The sequence below is a fragment of the Manacus vitellinus genome, unplaced genomic scaffold (assembly GCF_001715985.3).
Source record: "Manacus vitellinus isolate BGI_N305 unplaced genomic scaffold, ASM171598v3 scaffold_5_pilon, whole genome shotgun sequence".
In the NCBI taxonomy this organism is placed as follows: domain Eukaryota; kingdom Metazoa; phylum Chordata; class Aves; order Passeriformes; family Pipridae; genus Manacus; species Manacus vitellinus.
Window position 1 is genome coordinate 42,976,151 of NW_021940682.1, and position 20,249 is coordinate 42,996,399.

At 38.3% G+C, this 20,249-nt stretch overlaps 1 protein-coding gene across 3 annotated transcripts in view; it reads left to right on the forward strand.

Moving 5' to 3' along the window:
- ST7 (suppression of tumorigenicity 7) overlaps positions 1 to 20,249 on the forward strand; it is a 143,754-nt gene that overhangs the window by 117,397 nt on the left and 6,108 nt on the right. For all 3 annotated transcript variants that reach the window (XM_008932473.3, XM_018080577.2, XM_018080578.1), the window contains exons 10-13: positions 2,819 to 2,891; positions 4,397 to 4,499; positions 13,953 to 14,103; positions 17,968 to 18,060. In XM_008932473.3, the coding sequence (XP_008930721.2) occupies positions 2,819 to 2,891; positions 4,397 to 4,499; positions 13,953 to 14,103; positions 17,968 to 18,060 (420 nt within the window). The remainder of the gene's footprint in view (positions 1 to 2,818; positions 2,892 to 4,396; positions 4,500 to 13,952; positions 14,104 to 17,967; positions 18,061 to 20,249) is intronic.

Genomic DNA, 20,249 nt, shown 5'->3' on the forward strand with positions numbered 1-20,249 from the left:
CTTCTCTCAGTCTTTATTTCATTTGGTTTGATAAAAAACTATCCAGACCTTCTGTTTACTTTTGTTGTTCTTGACCATGGGGGATCAGATTTGAACACAACATTCTTTGAGAAATCCCATTTCTTCTGCAGAAATGATTCACGTGGTGTACCTGAGCCTTACCTCATCTCACCACATTTCCCTTCCTTGCAGATGCCAGCAGTTCATTGTGAATCATCCTGCAATCTCTATGCACAGATGTTTCTGGCTCAGGAACACGTACTGCCTACTAGAAGATATTATTTTGTAATACTGTGTTTTGTTTTAATGTATTTAACCCTATATCAAGCTCCATTCTTACTGCATGATCTCTTAGCCAAGAATTGTAATAATTCTCACAACTTGGCCCATGCAACTTCCACTGAACATTCTCCATTCAAGTATCAATGATTAGATGCAGAAACTAGGTTGTATACGTGTAATTAGAAGTTGAGTGGTATCCTTGTTTAACCTCATGGCTGAATTGACATTTTCTTCCTGTCATTCTGGGTTTTGCTGGCTTTTGCTGCTTGCTTTGATGAAATTGAGTGAGCAGCTTTTATCAGCATAACAACTGCTTTTCCTGTGCTACATCAGTTATGTGCTCCAGACCTCTGGATTCCATCTAGTTCAAACAGATAGAAAAGTGAAATGCTGCTCTCACTGTTGTTAGAAATCTGAGCGAGCATCCTCTGTTTGGTCTTTTTTTTTTATCTCTAGAGTTCACCTTTTGCCTTGGGAAAATATATTTCCAGGATCTTCTAGTAAGACCTTTCTAGGCGGAAGATCCTTTCTGTGTCATTCTTGCAGACTTTTAAAGGTCAGATCCCAAACCAGCATTATTAGGTTTGAACTGATGCAGGGGAAAATATTTCCCATGAGGTAATGGTGGTTTGATGGCCCAGAGAAACACTTACAGGTAAGGGGAAAATAAGGTATTCTGTTGACCAATTGAAATCCTTATAAATGTTTTTATAAGCACATCGCTGGTTTTCCCATGTGTATTTTTTTCTTTTCCATTCCTCTACCTTTCACTCCATTTATAATTTCATGAATAAGATTTATACTGAAAGACAGAGACCAATGTATTCTGAAAAAGGGCATTTCTGCTTATTAGAAATAACTTCTAATGTTAAGGAAAACCTGGTATAAGTGGGGTTATTGAATGTGCTTATAAGTATTTTCTCTGCCTGTCATTGAAGATGTGTCTGTGTCTGTAGCTGTCTTCTATTAGTGGAGTAATTAACATATCTATCATCCAGCCTGCTTTGCATGCTGTTGATTGCAATTACTTTAGTCACTACGATTACATACTCCAGTGAAAATATAGTTGGAATATATTATAGAGGAGCTTCCAACAAGATCTGTACATCTCATACTTGAAGGGCAAGTGCATTAGAAGATAATAGAGAGGATTTAACAGGTAGCGTTTTCAAAGTGCCTCAGTCATTTTGTCAGTGTTTTCTGTCTAACAGAACATTGTGCCTATTTGCTTCGTTATTAATAAGTGAGGGATGGTGGCTGCTGAGATATGACTCACTTATCCTCTTTAACTCCCTTTTGTAGCCCTGTCTTGCAAGGCACAAGTTCAGTAAATCACAAGTTTCTCTTAATCTGAAAGTTAGCAAGTTACCCGTGATAATTTTGTCGTTCTAAGCAAGTTTAATGAAAAACCAAGGGATAGATAGTTTTTTAGAACAATAGTCAGATTAGCTGCTCCTCACTTTACAGTGGACTTACTGAAGTGCCTTGTGTTTACTATACTGCTATTTACTGTAGGAAGCTCTCACTGTGTGCAGAAGTGTTTGCAGAATCCAGCCTTTAGTGGGTTTGGTTTGTTGGGTTTTTTTATATCGAGCTGTAGTCTTTAACTTTTTAATCCTGGAATATTTCAGTCGTTATATAATATGTGTCTGCTGGGTAGATTACAGAATCACAGAATATGCTGAGTTGGAAGGGACCCACAAGGATCATCAAGTCCACCTCTTATCCCATCCCCAAGAGTCACACCACGAGATTACTAATGTGAAAGTCAATTCTTCTCTGTAACAGTGGGAACAAATATATAATTCAAGTCTGTTAAGGAGCATTTCTCTCTATCTTTTGAATGCTTTATGCCAATTTGTTATTAGAGAACAGGTATAAATTAATTAATGGGTTAAATCAGGTTTATGGCTGCTGAGTGTCTCTGGAACAGGATAAAATGGCCAGAGACTGTCTGGTGAACATTTTGCTCCAACATTTCCCTGAGAGGCAAAACACCTTATTTCACTGTTAATCACAGCAATAAATCTACTGGTTGTTTGCTTGCAAGTCAAATCCATTATTACTTGAATAACTGTCCTAACTTGTATAGCTGCCACACACTCATATTAGACAACTACTTCTGCTTGAAAACATGAAGACTGAATAAGATAGCCTTCAGCTATTACTTAGATGTTTTATGAACTATGGAAAAATTAATGTATTCCAGGTTACCTATACATTTATGTATGGAATAATGAATTCTTTCATTATGTCTCTATGATGTCAGTCTTTGAATTATTTCTCTAATGAACCCAGTTGCTGTTTAAATAACAGTTCCAGTGGTCATTAACACACACATTTTAAAGCCTGTATGTAAGGTGAAAATTAAAAAAATCCATGTGATATGGCAGCATAAGTCCAATATCAGAAAGTATTCTGAGTTCCCATAGTAATTTTGCATATGTCATGCTTACTCTGAAGTATCAGTCAAACACTTGTCTTTCTGCAGACTTTTAAGTTTTCAGATGTTTATTTTTTTCTTTCTTTTCAACAGATATAAGCTTACCAAAATCAGCAACAATATGTTACACAGCTGCATTGCTCAAAGCCAGAGCTGTCTCTGACAAGTAAGTGCTTAAGAACTACTGTCAAGCAAAAATCCTGATTTAACTCAAGATTTCTCTTATCTGAGCCCACACCCTAACAATCTGCTCAGTAGCAGGAAAATTCTGTCCTGTAGTAAATTCACAAAATTACTTTATATATGAGAAAAATTTGCAGTGATCAAACATTGCACTTCAGATATTAAGGAAGAAGAAGAGAACTAGCATAAATTCAGTTCTTTTTTCAGTTTTACATATACTGTCTGGGTGAGCTTTGGCTTCCTAGATAGTATAATGAAGATGCAACTAAAGAGGGTTGTGTGGCTGAACCTCTTCAAGTTCATATAAACCTGACCATAAAAAGGTAATAAATAAATGTGGATGCACTGGTAGCAATGTCATTTTACAAGACGTGTCAGAAGACTGCGCACCTACTTATTTAGCGGCAGGTGGATTTAGCATTATTATGTCAGGGGTTCTGAGAGGTAGATGACGTTCATATTTTTAGAGACACAAATATCTGTTCATTCCTGTGATGTTTTTCTCTTGGGTCTCACCCTTCCAAGGTGCTGAGCACATCTATGTGATGCCTGTGGACTTGAGAGCACTGGCCCGTTCTGAAAGGGTGCTCAGCTCCTTGTGAGATGGATCTCAAAAATCCCGATTCTGCTCTCAAGTGCCTTTACACAAATCCCAGGCAGAGTTGTGTCTGTGCACCTGAGGGTCGAATGCCCCCCCAAAGTTGGAAAGCAAGTAAAGTGGAAAGCCATTTTCTTGACTGACATCCTGACAGTTTTTGCTTTTAAAGTGTATGTACACATCAAGATCTAAGTAATTTTCTTTCATTCTTTTTATCCTGTAGATCGCCAGTACCTACTGCAACATCTTTCCTCCCTACACAGCGACTCCAGCTTGGGAGGGCAGGGCTAAGGTTGTCACAGCTTTCCCTGTGGTGTCTGCCTGCCAAGTACAGCTCTGGAGTTAGCCGTGGGGTGTGAGGTGAGAAAGAGATTGCATGGTCTGGTTTTTTATTCACTGGGGCAGATGATTTGCCCACAGTTTGGGCATGCTACCCTCAATGGTGCTGCGGCCAGTAGACCACCTGCTACTGCTGCTGCATCCATCCCAACCTGACCCAGGGGCCTTGGGTTGGGAACGTCCCTAAAACTTCCCCAAACCTGTTTTTAATAGAAACCCTCCAACAATAATTTGGCTTTGTGGGTTTTTTCCTTTTTTTCTTTTCTTTTTTTCTGCAACTTCAGCCTTGAATATGCCCCTTAGCAAGATACCTAGAGCAAATTTAGATTAGTGACAGAGAAGGGACTGTTTGGATGGATTTTCTTCCATGATTAGATGCAAACATGCTTTCCACTTCTGCTGGGATCTCAGGGTTTCCACTTGCTATGGAAGTTTGGAGAGCATAGGAAAATGACTCAGTTTGGTTACATGGGCCCATGTTCTAGATTCCTCTTCTGGCCTTTTCTTGCTGACATTTCTGACCTAATGTGTTTGTTTCTTTGCTTTTGTAGATTTTCTCCAGAGGCTGCCTCAAGGCGAGGGCTGAGTACTGCAGAGATGAATGCAGTAGAAGCTATTCACAGAGCAGTAGAATTTAATCCACATGTGCCAAAAGTGAGTACTGAGAAAACATTGTCGTAGCTCTAACACTGCTGAGGACATAACTCCTGATTTTTATGTTAGATTGTTGAGTGATGTTGTGAAAAGGGGAGCAAACAACGGGGAGGGAAAAAAGCTGATAGTATACATAGTTTTTTCATTTCACATTCAGGACTGTGCAACTTGAAATTTAGCTAAAGTGGATTGCGGTAGTAGACACCACCAGATGTTATGATGCAGCACAGAACCATACATAAAGACAGATTATTATTTGCAAAATAACCATCAAAGATCTTCTAGTTCAAAATAGCATATTTTATTTGTTTTGATGATTATATGTAAGAATATGTTTTGGCATGCTGTACTATCTTTGGAGTTAACGGTGTGCTTTATATGAGTTGCATTAGTAATTCCTTATGCGGTACCCTGTCATTAAGTTCTGAGAATGCAAAGCTCAGAGATGAAGAATTGCATAGAACTACAAAGACTAAAAATGGATTTATGTTCTAATTCCATAATCCCCTCTCTAGATATGTATCTCAGCAGTAAGAATCTTGCCCAGAGGCTGCTAAAGGCTAATGTATTTTATTATTTCATCACCTGATACTCAGTATTGCAATATATAAGTTCACTGAAAAGGCAAACTAGAGGCAGATGCTTTTTGGCCGTTGAACTTTTTTGCCCTTTGAAAGTAAGCAACAGAAGACTGGTATATGTTAATGTAGGGAACCTGTTCATTAGGTACAGCTGAACACCAAGTCTGGTCAAGAGAAACCCAAAACCTCTCCCATATGTACACATGGATTGCAGAAAGTTAATTCTCATACACTGCAGGAATTAAATGTTTTTTCTGTGAGCTTTATCTATTATGCTAACCACTAAATAGTATAGTGTAGCTATCTCAAAGTTAGGCTGTTTGCTTAATAAAATTATCTAGACTTCCTCTACAGGCGGTGGAAAGAGCAAACTATCTTAGACATCTTTAGACAGACTTTCCATCCAAGATGTCTGTTTCTGCACTTACTGTGAAAGGATCAACACTTTTCCAGTAAAAGCTTGACTTTTAGACAACAAAGTTTAGGTGAGATGAGTCCCTTTGTATTATTAGCTATCTTCTATTTTTGTGCCATACTATAAAATTAAAATATTAAATGAAGTTTGGTTCCAGGGCTGCTTCTCTGGAACTTTCTTCACTTTCTTCCATCCCAGTTCTTGCACCAACACAACTATTGCTATTTCTCTTCTGCCTCGTTGCCTGCTTAACTCTCTAGTCTAGTCCTGTTCTGGGTGAACCTTTCTGAGTGTTTTACTGAAGCCCAGTTAGAGATCTTGGCAAGCAAAGATACTAGTTTCACCTGTCATAAGCAATCCTTGGAAGCCTGTTCCTTACTTATCTCCATGCCTTTGATGATTATTCCATCAAAATCTACTTTAACAATTTGAATACTAATGTTTCCATATTAACACACAGTGTTTCCCTTTAAATGAATGGCTGTGCATTTACTTCTCTCCTCACTTGATTCTGAGTGGGGATCGTTTTGCTTTAGGTCAGTTTTGCTAGTCTGATTGTGTCTGGGACTGGTTCAGGGACAAAGATAGTGGCCTCCACTTCTGTACGTGCTCCTTATATCCATCCTGCTATTGTCACCAGGCTCTGCACTGTCATGAAACTGAGGCTAAGTCTCATTTACTGCCTTTTTTGCTTTTTCTATTTCTGTTTATGCTTTAAGAGTGTGATGTTCTTTGGTTTGACTTCCTTCGCAAAATTCACCCTACTGTAAGATGTGGCATTTGCTGCATAACCTCTGTACTTCCAGACCTACAAGATCCTGCTTTTCTTGTAGATCAGAACTTTCATTCATTGCTTGTGATGATACAGATTAATATGCAGCACTGCTGCTTTCACACTTACTCCTTCTGCTATTAGCCAAAGGATATTAAAGTGTGAAAGGATGGATTTGGTTGTAGTTTTATGCACAGTGCAGATATTACAGCTCAATTTTCACTCAGTTATGATTGATGTTGTATCTAATTTGTTCTTAATGAAATAGAGATAAGTTTTAGCAAGCAGCATCACAAGAAATCTAACAGGTCCACAAAACTAATGTGTCTTCAGAGCTTCTTTAGGATTTAAACACTAATGAGTCTTTTGTTCAGACTGAGGAAGAAATAAATTAAAAGGTGACAAATTATTTAAGATTCCCAGCAGAAGCCTTGAAAGCAGGTTCTACACTACTGAAGAGAAAAAAATACAGTTTGGTATGTTTCTGTTTTGTCTCAAAAGATTTTACTGTTTTCAGTGCAAATGGTTAAAATTTCGAATTACTACATAAAAAGGTTATTACTGGATATACATTTTCAAGGCATTTAATTAGAAATAGCACATTTTTGCTAATAAGATTCTGAGACAAAGAGAATGCAAGAAACATACTCAGAACATGCTGAGAGATGCTGCTAAGCTGGATTTACCAAGAAAGGGAGACTGGGTCTCCTATTGTAACCTATTGCAAGTTTGTGTAAAACAGCCATGGACTTCTTACAACGATTCTCATTCTACCCTGGAAGATGATGGCCAGATTGCAGTTCCATAGGGATATTGCAGAGGTCAGATATACTTTTTACCCTTTTTTTAAAATGTAATCTAAATATGTAGGAACACCTTAAGAGGAAGCGGTTTAAAAATCCCAGATTTCCATCTTTACGAAGATGTTAGAAACCCTGCAAAAACACCTACTTTCCACACAGAAACCACTATGTATGCATGGATCTGGGAGTCTTGTCAGTATGCATGTCATGAATATGTTGGCACCCCTTCCACTGATTCTAGATGACAACACATCACTTTCTGTCTGCATGAAAATTACTTTCACAGAGGCCTAATATGGCTGACAGTCTTTCTTCAGACAGCCACTCTTACAGCAAATAACCCTCTTCTGACACAGGTCTCTTTCATTTTTGAGTACGTTTCTATGACAATTTAATTCCCAGCCATAGATGATAAATTCTCATTATTTTTGGAATACACTGGAGTCAAGATATGGCACATGAAGGTACCAGAATTTAGTTTGAGTGAACAAAGTATTAAAGACCTCAGCGCAGCCTGCCAGATCTCTCCAGGAAGCTGGACAGCTGATCTGACTCTGCTGTTTCTGGAAGCTGATCTCCTATGATCTCCTTTGTGACTTCAGCAAAAATGGAACCATTGTCAAACTGATCAAGACTTCTTATTCTGAAGACATTTTGCCTGTAAAAAGGTTTCTTTGCTTGAAAGTGGCTTAATTTTTTAAACTGTGACAGGAAAACAAATCTGATATAATGTATTTCATCTTTCTACAGTTCATCTTGTTTATGTTACTGAGTCAGCTACAGCAAATTGCAGCTTTATACTTTGGCAGAGATTGCCTATGTAAAAAGAAAGCACTTCACCAGGCTGAGTGTCTTCAGGGTTCTTTGCAGTAGAAAAAAACATAACCCATAGCACATCAAAGTCAGCAATACATCAGAAAAGAACAAAGCAAAGAGCTGTGAATTCCACTATGAGAAGAATCGCAACAAATTTTATCACTTGTTTGTGAAGACTTGTGTGAATTTTTTTTTAACCATCTTTGTCTTAAATGGATTAGTATCCCTTTGTTATAGTGTAGCACCATACACTGTGTAGTTTTGTTCCCAAGGAAATGTGCTGACACTGTCTGACAATGTACTGCTCAAAAATTTAGGGGTTAACCAAAGAAGGCTGTATTACCACTGATGCTGTAATTCCAGAGGGTTTTGTATGGAAAAAGAGAGTAGTACTTCCTATGTAATGGAGAGTGCATAATTTGTGGAGTGGTTGAGAAAAAAGTATATGTACACACACAGAGCTTCATCATTGTTATTTATGTGTGTTTGGAGCTTCCCTGCTTGTATGTAATGTGACTCTCCCAAGCTAATGCTGATAAGCTATCACAGGTGTTTCTGGGACATTCCTCAATTGTGGAACACCCCTTCTGAACTGATTTGCAGGGCTCCTTCCCTGCATTCAAACTCCTGAAAAATGCCCTCATGCTTTTGTGATCTATGAGACTAGAGCTATAAAGAGAAAACAGATGATGGTCCATATATCTAATTGTTAAAAGTGAGTCAAAAGTGTGTCCTACACACAGTTGTATGGGGTTGGTACGTAAGCCAGGAGCTGCATTAGTTTAGAGAGAGTCCCTGCTGAAGTATGCTGCATTTGAATCAGACACCTTAAATACTGATATTACTTTAAGAAATGCCAGTTTCATGTGTAAACAGTTTCTTAAAAAGATGTAACAAACCATTGACTTAAGCACTTTTAAAGATTTATCTGTTCTCCATTGCATCCCTTCTCATTTTTTTCTTATTTATTTTTACTTTTTTTAATAAGAACTGTGTCTGTCTGTATGCTTGTGTGGTTTCTAGTAACTTGTAGTTGCTAATAGAAACAAATAATGCAAACAAACCCATAGACCAGATGGGAAGTAAATCTGTTCTGCACACCCCATGATATTACAGAGAAACTATTTGAGACATGTTTAAGAGAGTTTTTAACTGTTCAGTGAGACAGTGATTTGTTTATGTACCTCCAGCAAAAAGGCCAAACTTCTTAATTACCATCAGTTCAATGAGAATTTGTTAGGTGACTTAAAAGTGGCTTCTCTAGGCATGTGGAAACCAGTATTTTGGAATTATCTTAAGCTCGTGGTGTTCATCCCACTGGGAGGAGCAGAGTTCCTGTTCAAACAATGTTGAATTCTCATGTTCTGACCTGGAGGGATGCTGTCACAGGTGCAGGAGTGACTGTTGCCTGTTTGCGACCTGAGCTGTAATTTCAGAGTCAAATTGTACAATTGAGGAATAGAAGGAAATCTGCCTGGGATAGGTTGATTTATTTTATAAAAGGTCGCTGAAGTAATGTGGAATGCTAAAGCACTCCCAGCAGAGGAGAATTAGTAGCCAGAGCGCTGTCAATATTATGAAATAAATAATGTATTCAATTTATGTAAGAGGAATATAAACTCCACCGTGTTGCACTACATGTATACAAGGTCCGTTGTCATCCTCCAAATGCTCATTAAAAGACATATTTCCATATGTGTACAGAATGGCTATAGCTCAGCTATATCTATCACAATGTTATGTAACTGGCCCAGAAGCCCTCTGTGGAAGCAAGTGAAAACTACTGTTACACTTGTTGTAACGCCTAAATATAGTTCCTTGACAGAAAAAGTTTAGAGGGAGAGAAGAGAGAGACCAGAAAAAAAAAAAGATAACCAAAAAAATTACAAACCAGAACAATGCAGCGACAAAGGGCTGATTGAGCCATCTCTTGATGACAGGAATCATTGCACAACTTCAGTATTCACTTCTAACTTGATTGAGACTAGGTCATGGAATCATAGAACACGCTGAGTTGGAAGGGACCCACCAGGATCATTGAGTCCAACTCCTGGCCCTGCGCAGGACACCCCAAAAGTCACACCATGTGCCCGAGAGCATTGTCCAAACACTTCTTGAACTCCTTCAGGCTTGGTGCTGTGACCACTTCCCTGGGGAGCCTGTTCCAATGCACAATATGAGTCCCGTCACTGGTCACAAGAGTGAAGAGATCATTCTGACTGAAATTTTCTGTCTTTTCTGAGCTGTTTCCTGTTTTTAAAGGAACATGATAACTCCAGATGGTGGTGACTTGCTATTTCTTCTTCTAGTTAAACTTCTTAATTTGTTAATGAAAAACAAATGCAGCTGTAGATTAGTTGGGCTTATCATCTCCATTTTCTCCATGAATGCTTAGCTCTTTGGTAGGTTTCTTATTTAGGCTCTTGCTTGACTCTCCCTCTGAAGTGGAACCATGCTTAGGTTCAGAGCTCTGCCAGATATTCAAAGTATTGATAATGTAGTGAAGTTCTGTTACTTAAATTGTGGAGGTCGTGGTTGAATCTGAGTGGATGCCAGTGCATCAGGAGTTACAGTTAATAGGGAGTGTGTCAAGAGCTGTAGGTTTCTTTTATGAATTTTAGTGGTATGATTGGATTTTGTGTCCCTATTAGTCCTGTAACAATGAGGGCTATGCTCTGGAATGAGGCCTTTGGAAATTTTGAGATATAAATAGTCAGATTTCCACTCTGAAATCTTTGGTGGCTGAAGACTGCATGTGTCTAGTGTAGTACCTTTGATTAAATGCGATAACAGCCTCTTCAAAACAATGATCAGATGTCTTTGGCTGATTTTTTCCAAGAGCTGGAGAGGCTTGTTGCATGCAGAAATTCATCAGGATTGTGGTTCACTCATTATGTGGGCAGCATGAGGACTGCAGCTTATAGGATAGGTTTGGAAGAAAGACTTTTTTTAATTTAATTTTATTTCACTAGAATCTGTCTGCTTGTCCAATACAAAATGTTTTGGGGGACCATGTTGATTTCATGGACAATCTGCTGGAAAACTAGCAGATTGCTGGGACTTAGTCCTACCTGTAAAAAAATCTGGGGCCAGTAGCCTGCAGTTACTGTAAAAGGGGGCTGCCCTTGGCTATGCTATCTCCAGGTAGACCCTTAGCCCTGTCAACAAAACCTCCAGGAACCCCAATGCCCTCAGGGCTCTTGAACTCTCTTTGAAAATACAGTAATGCAGCAATGGATATGGTATTCTAGGACATCAAGACTATCCTAATTTTCATGGACAGTCATATCTCTCCTTCCATAATAATCAAGCCCTACTTACAGCTAGGTAGCTTTTTGGTACCTGTTACTTCTGTTCAGAGAAGTTAAGTATATGGAGGCCCTCAAGTGCCCTCTCCCAGAGTCATTTCTTTGATTAGATATATTCTGTACTTCAGAAATTTGATCTTTATGTTTTGGAGAGTGCCTGTATGGAGTGTTCCAGATGAAGTCTCTATGGGGCTGTGTACAATTAGCATTCTTGCTGGAAATACCTCCAAAATAAATTAATTGACAGTTTGTATGCCCAAAAGGTGGGGCTGACATTTATGCATAAAATAAAAGTAATTATGAGTTCAAAAGAGTCTTGAGCCACCCATCAACTTTGGGTGGGAGTCTTCTTAAATATCACCAAACCAGGTAATGGACTTTTTGTTTGTGAAAGTAACTGTGATAGAGTAATGAGGGATGAATGGTTTTGATCTGAGGAACTTTTAAAAGTAGTTTTTTCTTTCTGAACTTGAGAAAAATGCAGACTGAAAAGTCAACGCAAGTGAGTGAAGACTAAGATTGATTTGCAAGTGTCAAGATACATGCTTCCATCTGGTATTTCCAGTTGGTTTTTATTTTAACCACTGATAACAAGCAATATGCAAGAATCAAAATAATGTGTTTTCATCTTAACACTCCGAAAATTAGACATTTATTCCTTGTTTTTCTTTTCCTAAAATAGTGGCATGTCATTGGGTTTGCTAGTGGTTTTTTCCTTTGATTGAAATATTTAAATATTGAGAAATTACTTTCTCATTTAATTTTGAAAAAAATATGGAAATAAGAGCTATGTTCTAAATCATTAAAACAGGTAGAAACCTGCAGCTCTTGCAGCTGTATTCCATTTTACTCAACAGGTATAATGTGTGTTTTTAAAAGGGTGAGGCATTCCTTAGGACAATGAATGTTTGCTATATCAGTGTAAGCCTGGCAACTCCTTCCCTCTTGTCAGCTCTTTATTCTGTTCTCTCTATCACCCTTAATCCCCTGGCCTGCCTACTAAATTGCAGCTTCCTCCATTAATCCACCTGCTCTGCAGCTCTCAGATTTTTCTGAAAGGCTTTAGGGAAAATCCAAGTATCACATTAAACTATTCCCACTGCTAATTCAGTTTCTCCTTTTTTAATACTGTCACCCACATCAGAAATGTGTGATTTTTCTCCTCTTTGAAGTATTTATCTATTTCCCAGGGTTGACAGTTCTTTGCTTTGATCATGATCTCTTAAAATCTTTCATCTGCTTGCTACCTCCTTCAGGAAAAGGGGCAACAAACTCTTGGACACTTTCCACGACCTCTTGCTATTGGTGCTCATTTCCCTCTACCCTTTCCTCTTCCTTTCCACAAGGCTGATTTTCAATCCTTGTTTCTTTCTTTTGCCTTCTTTTCTGCACCAGTACATCCCACTCACAAAAGCCAGTGTTTAACAGGAGCTGTGGAAGGTTGGCACCACCCATGCCACCCTTTCACCACCGGTGCCAGGTTGCCTTCTCGTGGGTGCCTGCCCTAGGAGGTTGTCTGTCCCTAGGTCCTGCAGTCCTCGTCCTTCCAGACCAGTCTGTAGGCACAAGGTGAAATGGAGGGGCTGCATACTCACTCCTCCTTTGCCAGGGATGAGCCATAACTTTTCTTTCCCATCCTTATGCTAGGGCCTGACAGTCTACTGCCTGACTCACCTGCTGCCTTTTGCATTAACCTAAACAATATGGTGGGAAGAAAATTTGATCTTGGGCATCCTGGAAGAAGGTGACAGTTTCCCTGTACTATTGAAGAGTGGTCAGCATGCAGCTGGGAAGTGTAACAGTGCTCAGGAGGACTGGCAGGAGTTGATTTGGCAGCCCGTTTTCTGTCTGCTGTTCCTTTCCCTGCGAAGCATGCTGGCAAGGGATATATCTTTCCCCTCCACTAACTGGAATGTAGTAGCACCAGTGATGAGATGTCTGATGGACTGGTGTTAGTTATTCGTCTAGTTAACTCAGTTTAGTTTGTGGGTTGAGGAGGGAGGAAAAACCACCTGCTTGAATAAGGCCTGGGACCTCTTTTCTCCTGTGGCATGAACCCTTCATATGTTTCATCTGCTTCTGCTAGTGCGGATTCAGTTATGGGGAAATTTTCTGTGAAAATTGCTTGTGGGTTTAGTCAGTGGTACTTTTCATTTTAGTAACTATTTCAAGTAGGAAGTTTAAACATCCTAGTCTTCCTCCTTCCCTGAAATCAGGAATTTGTTACATTTTGTAACATTTTCACTTTGTAATTTATTAAGTAGGTTCCTAGGTGGCTACCAACCTTGAGTATTTATAAATCTAGTAATTAATGGCAATGCAGTAAAGCAACCTGTGTGCAAACTATGAGTGCTGCATGTTTCCTTAGAGAAAGACAGTGTGCATCCAACTGCTTAGGGTCTTAATTTTATTATAAACTCTTTTAATTAAAAAGCTCTTGTAATTAAATTCCGTTTTCTGCTTTGAGTCCTTTTTTTCATCTCCTTTGATAAGAGAGGTGTCTTATTTTGAATTGCTCTGTAGTTCCCATACTACTGCTGAAGAGAAGAACATTATCCATCTGACAGCATGTCTTAGTCTTTGGGAATAATTCAGTAGTTGTCTCCAAGTGCAGTTGGTGATGAAACATTTGATGAAACACTTAGGAGAGAAAGTACTTTAGGGAAATAGACCTTTCAGTGGGCATTATAGAATTGCATGCAGCTTTCTGTGTTTCATATTACCTCTGAAATAATTGTGCTCTGCTTTTTTATTGCAGTATCTACTAGAAATGAAAAGCTTAATTCTGCCCCCTGAACATATTCTGAAGAGAGGGGACAGTGAAGCAATAGCATATGCTTTCTTTCATCTTCAACACTGGAAAAGAGTAGAGGGGGCATTGAATCTCTTACACTGTACATGGGAAGGCAGTAAGTAATTTGCTTTTTTACAAAGGAGCTAATCAAATGTTTTTATTGAATGTCATGAGAAAATAATAGTTTAATGTGAAGTATAGTATGTGAGGATTTTGGACATCAGTTCTCACCACCATTTGAACACTCGAAATTCAAACTAAAAATACGAACTTCATTTAATGAGAAAAAGGATTCTGAAGTCTTGGATTATGTTTGCTGTCTAATACTGAACAAAATTTCTCAACTTCTTTGAGACATGTTTTCTTACTCATGGGTAAGTGGATAATAATTTACCTTCTTTCATTCCAGACTTGTAGAGATTTGTTTGTCATTATTTGAATGGATGGTTTCAAACTGAGAATATATTTAGATTGGACATAAAGAAAAAAATTTTTGCTGTAAGGGTGGTGAGACATTGGAACAACTTGCCCGGAGAAGTTGTAGATACCCCATCCATGGAACTGTTCAAGACCAGGTTCGATGGAGTTTCAAGCAACCTGGCCTAGTGAAAGATGTCACTGCCCATGGCAGTGGGATTGCAATGAGATGATCTTTAAAGATATCTTCCAACCTAGACCATTTTATGATTCTGTGAATGCTCAGATACTGAGAAGTTATGAGTGTGCCCTATAGACAGATATATGTTAATGAGTAGTGGAAAGTAATACTGTATTTTATGACTTTTCTTTTAACTGACAAACTGTAGTGAGTCCAGTGGAAGATTTCTAGGATGCATAGGGGACTGGAACATGTGATGTAGGACAAGGTGCTGAGGGAGCTGGTTTTATTCAACTCGGCCGGAGGGCTGATCCAGTTGCTGTCTTCGGCCACCCAATGGAGAGATGATATGGAAGACAGTCCTAGTCTTCATAGAATGGCCCAGCAGGAAGACAAGAAGCAATACACACAAGTTGAAACAAGAGAAATTTCATCTAGAACTAAGAAACGTATTTTCAGAATGAGAGTGGTGATGCATTGGATAGGCTGTGGGATCTCCATCCCCAGAGATACTCAGAGCTCAGCTTGACATGGTTCCGATTAATCAGACCTAACTTTGAAGATGACCCTGCTTTGAATGGGAGTTTGGAGGATATGATCTCCAAAGGTCATATACTAACCTTATAATGTATCTTATCATGTCTTTGAGATTTGTTTTTTATCAAGTTTCAGAGAATTTAAAAGTACAATTTATAATCAGCTTTTGTGGGAGGTTTTTCTGATGCAGATTTTACTTTATGTAATCGAGTTCCACTCTTCTGCTCTGCTTTATTCTGCTCTTTTTCAGCCTCTCCATATGTTATTACACCACCTTTTTTTTTTCTTGCTTTCACTATTTTTTGTTCTCATTTAGCTTTGATAGAAAAGCTAATTTGTCACCGTGATAATTGCTATGGAAATGCACTTAATACTTCCATTATAAAAGTGACTTACTGTCTCGGTCATTGTATGAAATGGTCTGAACATGCCTAATTTGCAGTGTAGGCTCCCTGAGGATGCACTGGCTTTATTTCTAGGTGTATAGAACACTATGCTCACTAATTTATTAGCTAATAGCTGTATAGTAGCCTGTAAAGATGTAAATGAGCATAACTTCTACAGAAAAATCCATAATTCATTCACAGTGATTGCAGAAAGATAAGAAGTGTACCAGTCTTCAAGAATTTTGTTCAACTTTTGCCTACATATGAAGACTCCCATGGGTTTTAGTAGTTTTACCAGTGTCTAGTCCAGTAATTCTAATATTTGGTAGATATCTTGGCATCCCTAACTGTAAGTGAAAACCAGTGAAAACATGATAGATATTAAATGTAATTAAATACTAGTTTTACCCAATAGTCTACATATAGTACTTGATTGCTTGCCCTCGCTTTCTTTCTAGGTGTTTGTAGGTAGTTTATTAATAGTACCACTAAAAAAGCCCAAGTGACACCACTGGGTTTGGACCATGTTCTGTGTATAGAAGGTGTGTAGTTTGAAGTGTGACCGAATTTTGAAAGAGTCTGAGGCGATTGTTTCTCACTGTTGGTTTCTAAACTTGTATCAAAATTCCTCTTGTTTGCATGAAGAGAAACCCAGGGGGTTTAAAATGCTACAGTATCCCTTACAGCAAGTACATGGCTGAATGGCAAACTGCCTCTGTGCTACCTGAGTCAATTAATGTAAAATAGGATCAGATAATACTGTAAGAGTAAGGCAGAGAAGTACCTACATAAACACAAACTGATACAGATGAACTAGAGCACTTTCTTCCATGGCTGATAGCATTGCTAAATAAAACTGTTTTGCTGTAAATATTCCATAATTGGTCTCATGTCAAGGATAACTGTTTAAATTCAGTAAAAGCTATTCAGACATTTTTCACTTGTTTTGTAAAAACAACATCTTTACCATCCCTTTTTGATTAAAATCTTAATATTGCTCTGATTTAGTGTAAGGTAGAAGAGGCTCAATTGTCTGTTTCAATATTAGGCCAAATTAGAAGGAAAAAGTTGTGTTAGTGATTTTGAAGAAATGAGCATTGAGCATCGCTCCACATATGTTTTTGTACAGACATTCAAGTTTGTTGCATGTGAAAATCATACACAGCTTGGATTATTGTATTTGTACTTGGCTTTTTGGGTTGCTATGGAGAGAGGTGGTTAATACTGGAAGAGCATTAAAGCCCAGGTTGGTTTACAGTCTTTGAGGATTTCTACCTTCTTTAAACATAGTAACCAAGTAAAAATGCACTCATATAATTTCACAAAAATACAGCTAACATTATTTCAAATGCAGTGTGCACAACTGAAAATATTGGGGGATTGTGTATTTAAACCAGTGCTTCAGTTGTCTTGTGAGCAAGAGATAATGGAGTGTTATTGTGTGGCAGTGGGCTATACCTAACAACTAAAATGTACAGTGCTTCTCGGACATCTGTTGGGGAAAATATTGCTTCAGTGACTGATGTTCATAGGAGTAGTGAGTATAACATGTTGATGACATAAAAAGAATGAAAATAATATATAGGATAATGGAAAAGGATGCCTTGATTGCAAAGCTATATTTCAGTCAAGGATTCTGATGTTTCTATAAACCACCCTCAGTTGGCCTATGACATCAGCAGTGTCCAGATTTAGTAATCCATTTCCCTCCCTCTCTGTTATTATTTTCAATTTTAAAAATTCATAAGATTAAGTATTATTTATTCTATGACCTGAAGATTTATATTGGAAACCTGACTTGATCTGCTGCATCTAGAAAGAATGCATGAGAGGAACCTGGTTTTAATAATTCAGTATTAATCTTTGATTGCCAAATAGAAAATAAATAGAAAATGAAAACATGACAGGTTGGAAAACTGGTTCTCAGGGCTTGTGTTCATCAGTGTTACCTGGCTTGCTGGAGTGTGATGGAAAAAAAAGTAGTGTATGATTTTCATGCAAAACTTCTCTTATATTTGATGCACAGAAATTGTGAGTATTGGCCTGAACTCACAAGCTTAGCTGGTCATTTTTGTAGGCTGTACCTGTTATACCAGATACACTACTTTCTCCTGAAATTTAAAAATTCTGCAACCTAAAAGCCTAAGACATTATGCATAAATTTGGCTATGGAGTTGGAAGTACAATAGGCTTTGATTATGCAAACATTTATGTGTGTCCTTGTAATGTGGTCTCACCTGACATTCATGAACCTTTTCTCAAGAATAAAAATAAACATAGGTGTTTGCAAGATTAAAAGCTAAATGTAGATTTATATTTTGGCATTTCATTAAACAATTTCTGTGTTGTTTGCAACCAAATATAAATGTTTTGTCTATGTTTGTTTTCCAGAATTGCAAATGTAATTAAGTACGACTGCCACACTTACAGTAACCTGTGCATGGTGTTTTCTTTTCAGCTTTCAGAATGATCCCCTATCCTTTGGAAAAAGGACATCTCTTCTACCCATATCCTATTTGTACAGAAACTGCAGATAGAGAACTACTACCATGTATGTTCAACCTTTCTCTTCTTATCATTGACATCGAAGAATTGTTTAGCTGAGTCTTGCAGCACTGATCTCCTTTGATGCCTTTTAAATTGAATACACTGGATTAGAATAACTGGATCGACACTGAGCCTCTGGAGCTCCCGTGATGGTTTAAGAAGCAGCTCCTAGCCATAATTCATTACAATTAGCTGTATTTATGGTTTTTGACATCTTAGGGACAGGGAGAGAGATTACCAAAGAGATAGAAATTAGTTAGATCGTGCTATTCTCTCTTGTCAAGACACTGGAAAATATGTCTGATCTTTCATCTAGAGTAACATCCCATCAAATCAAAAGCACAGTGTTGCATCCTTGTTAGTCTTTTGGAGATACACTAGCTACTTAAATTCCAAGGCAAGATCCAACCTGCTTGAGGACAGCTGCATCATTAACACAGCTATTATTCTGACAGGTTATGCTGACATTTTCTGAAAAGCACTCTTAAATAGCAAAAAAGGGGTTTCTTTGTGTAATGGTGTGTGTGTTATTATGAAGAGATTTATGTGAAATCATCTCAGTCATTTTTATATGGGTTTATGGCATGGATTAGGGAAGTGCCAGCAGTGTTTCTAGATACGGATATACAGACAGATCCAGCCCTTGAGAAGTGTTACAGTCCAACATAATGAGACTCATTGCAGTGCATGCAGTGAAGCATAGGAATGCAGAGGAAGAGCCAAAGCAGCCAATCTTGCAGTTACGCTTCATTCCCACGTTTTCTCTCAGTGGGACTCAGTGAACATAAGTGGAACACACACAAATACAGTGGGGTTTGCAGAGTCAGGGCAGAGAAGACAAATACAAGGTGATCCAGGGAAGGCAATTCTTCTCTCACCTTCTCACTCCTGAAGAAAGAATAAAGAGAAATGTGTTCTGGAACAAGTAAAATGAAGCCTGCTTCTGCTGGGAAGGCTGGTTTTAAGGGCTTTTGCACCCTTTGTAGTCTTTCATTCAGAACCTCTCTGGTTTGGGCTGAAAAATGTGTTGCCTCTTTTTATAAGCCTACATGAGTAAACATTAGGTGAGACTAATACAGCGAAAATCCACTCATTGCAAGTCTCTCCTTCACAGCACATTCTTGCTGATATTACACAGAAATCCTTGGCAACTGACAATATCTCCCCACCCCGTTATAATCACCCTAATTATAACAACACCTCTTAGAGTGCTCTGCTTGCTTTACTCAGAGGGATGCTGAGCTGGGAAGGGTGGAGTGTCAGGAGACTTAGGAATGACAAAGTCATGCAGAACAGCTCAGCATTCTCTGTTTAGATGCAAAACTAATCATTTCTGTCAAATTTTAGAAGCGAGGGACTCTTTAATAGCATATGCAGAAAGTCATGTTCTGCTCTGGCAGTTGTGGGAAATACCTTTCACTGCAAAATCTCTTGGGTTAGAGGAGGGAAGGGTTTAACATACCGTGACAGAACAGGTGGGTTAGAGGGTTTTGCATACCTGTCCACACCCTTTAATTGCATGTGTTTTAAAGAACAGTCAGCTGGAATTATATCAGAACACAAAAATCTGATAGGCTATCCAAATTAAAAATATCAGTCACAAGACTTTTGCCCTGACTGGATAACAGACTGGAACAAGGTTGAGCCTGTGTCAAAAAGAAGTGCAAGAAACTGAGCACAAGAGATCCTAGACTTAAAAAGTCCATGATCTGGTATTTCTGATCTCTAAATTTATTTTAGATCAAAGAGAAGTTGTAATCTATCTCTACTTTTCTTTTTAAACTGATTGAACTAGCAGACTCAAAAATCATACATATTTTATAATATTTTAATTTAAACTCTTATGAATTCTTGCTGTTGGTTTTGGGAACCACTGCACTCCGGATGAATGCAGTCAAGAATACTGTCCTGGCATGTTGCTGAATTACTCTGTGCTTATGTTGTCTGCAAGTATGATGAAATGAAAGCTGATCGCTGAAGCAAAGAAAGTAGGAAAAATGGAAGAGTAGTTTCTTATGTATGAATAGCCACAGGATTCGAGTATATGGGAAGCCTTGAGGTTGGTCCTTTATGAGAAAAAATGTTTCAGCATTTGCATTTATCTTGACTGTGGCTGCAGACTGTAGGCTGATGGAGTGAAATAGACAGGGAAGAGTCCAGCAGACCTTTTGCCAATCCAGCCAAATTTTCACC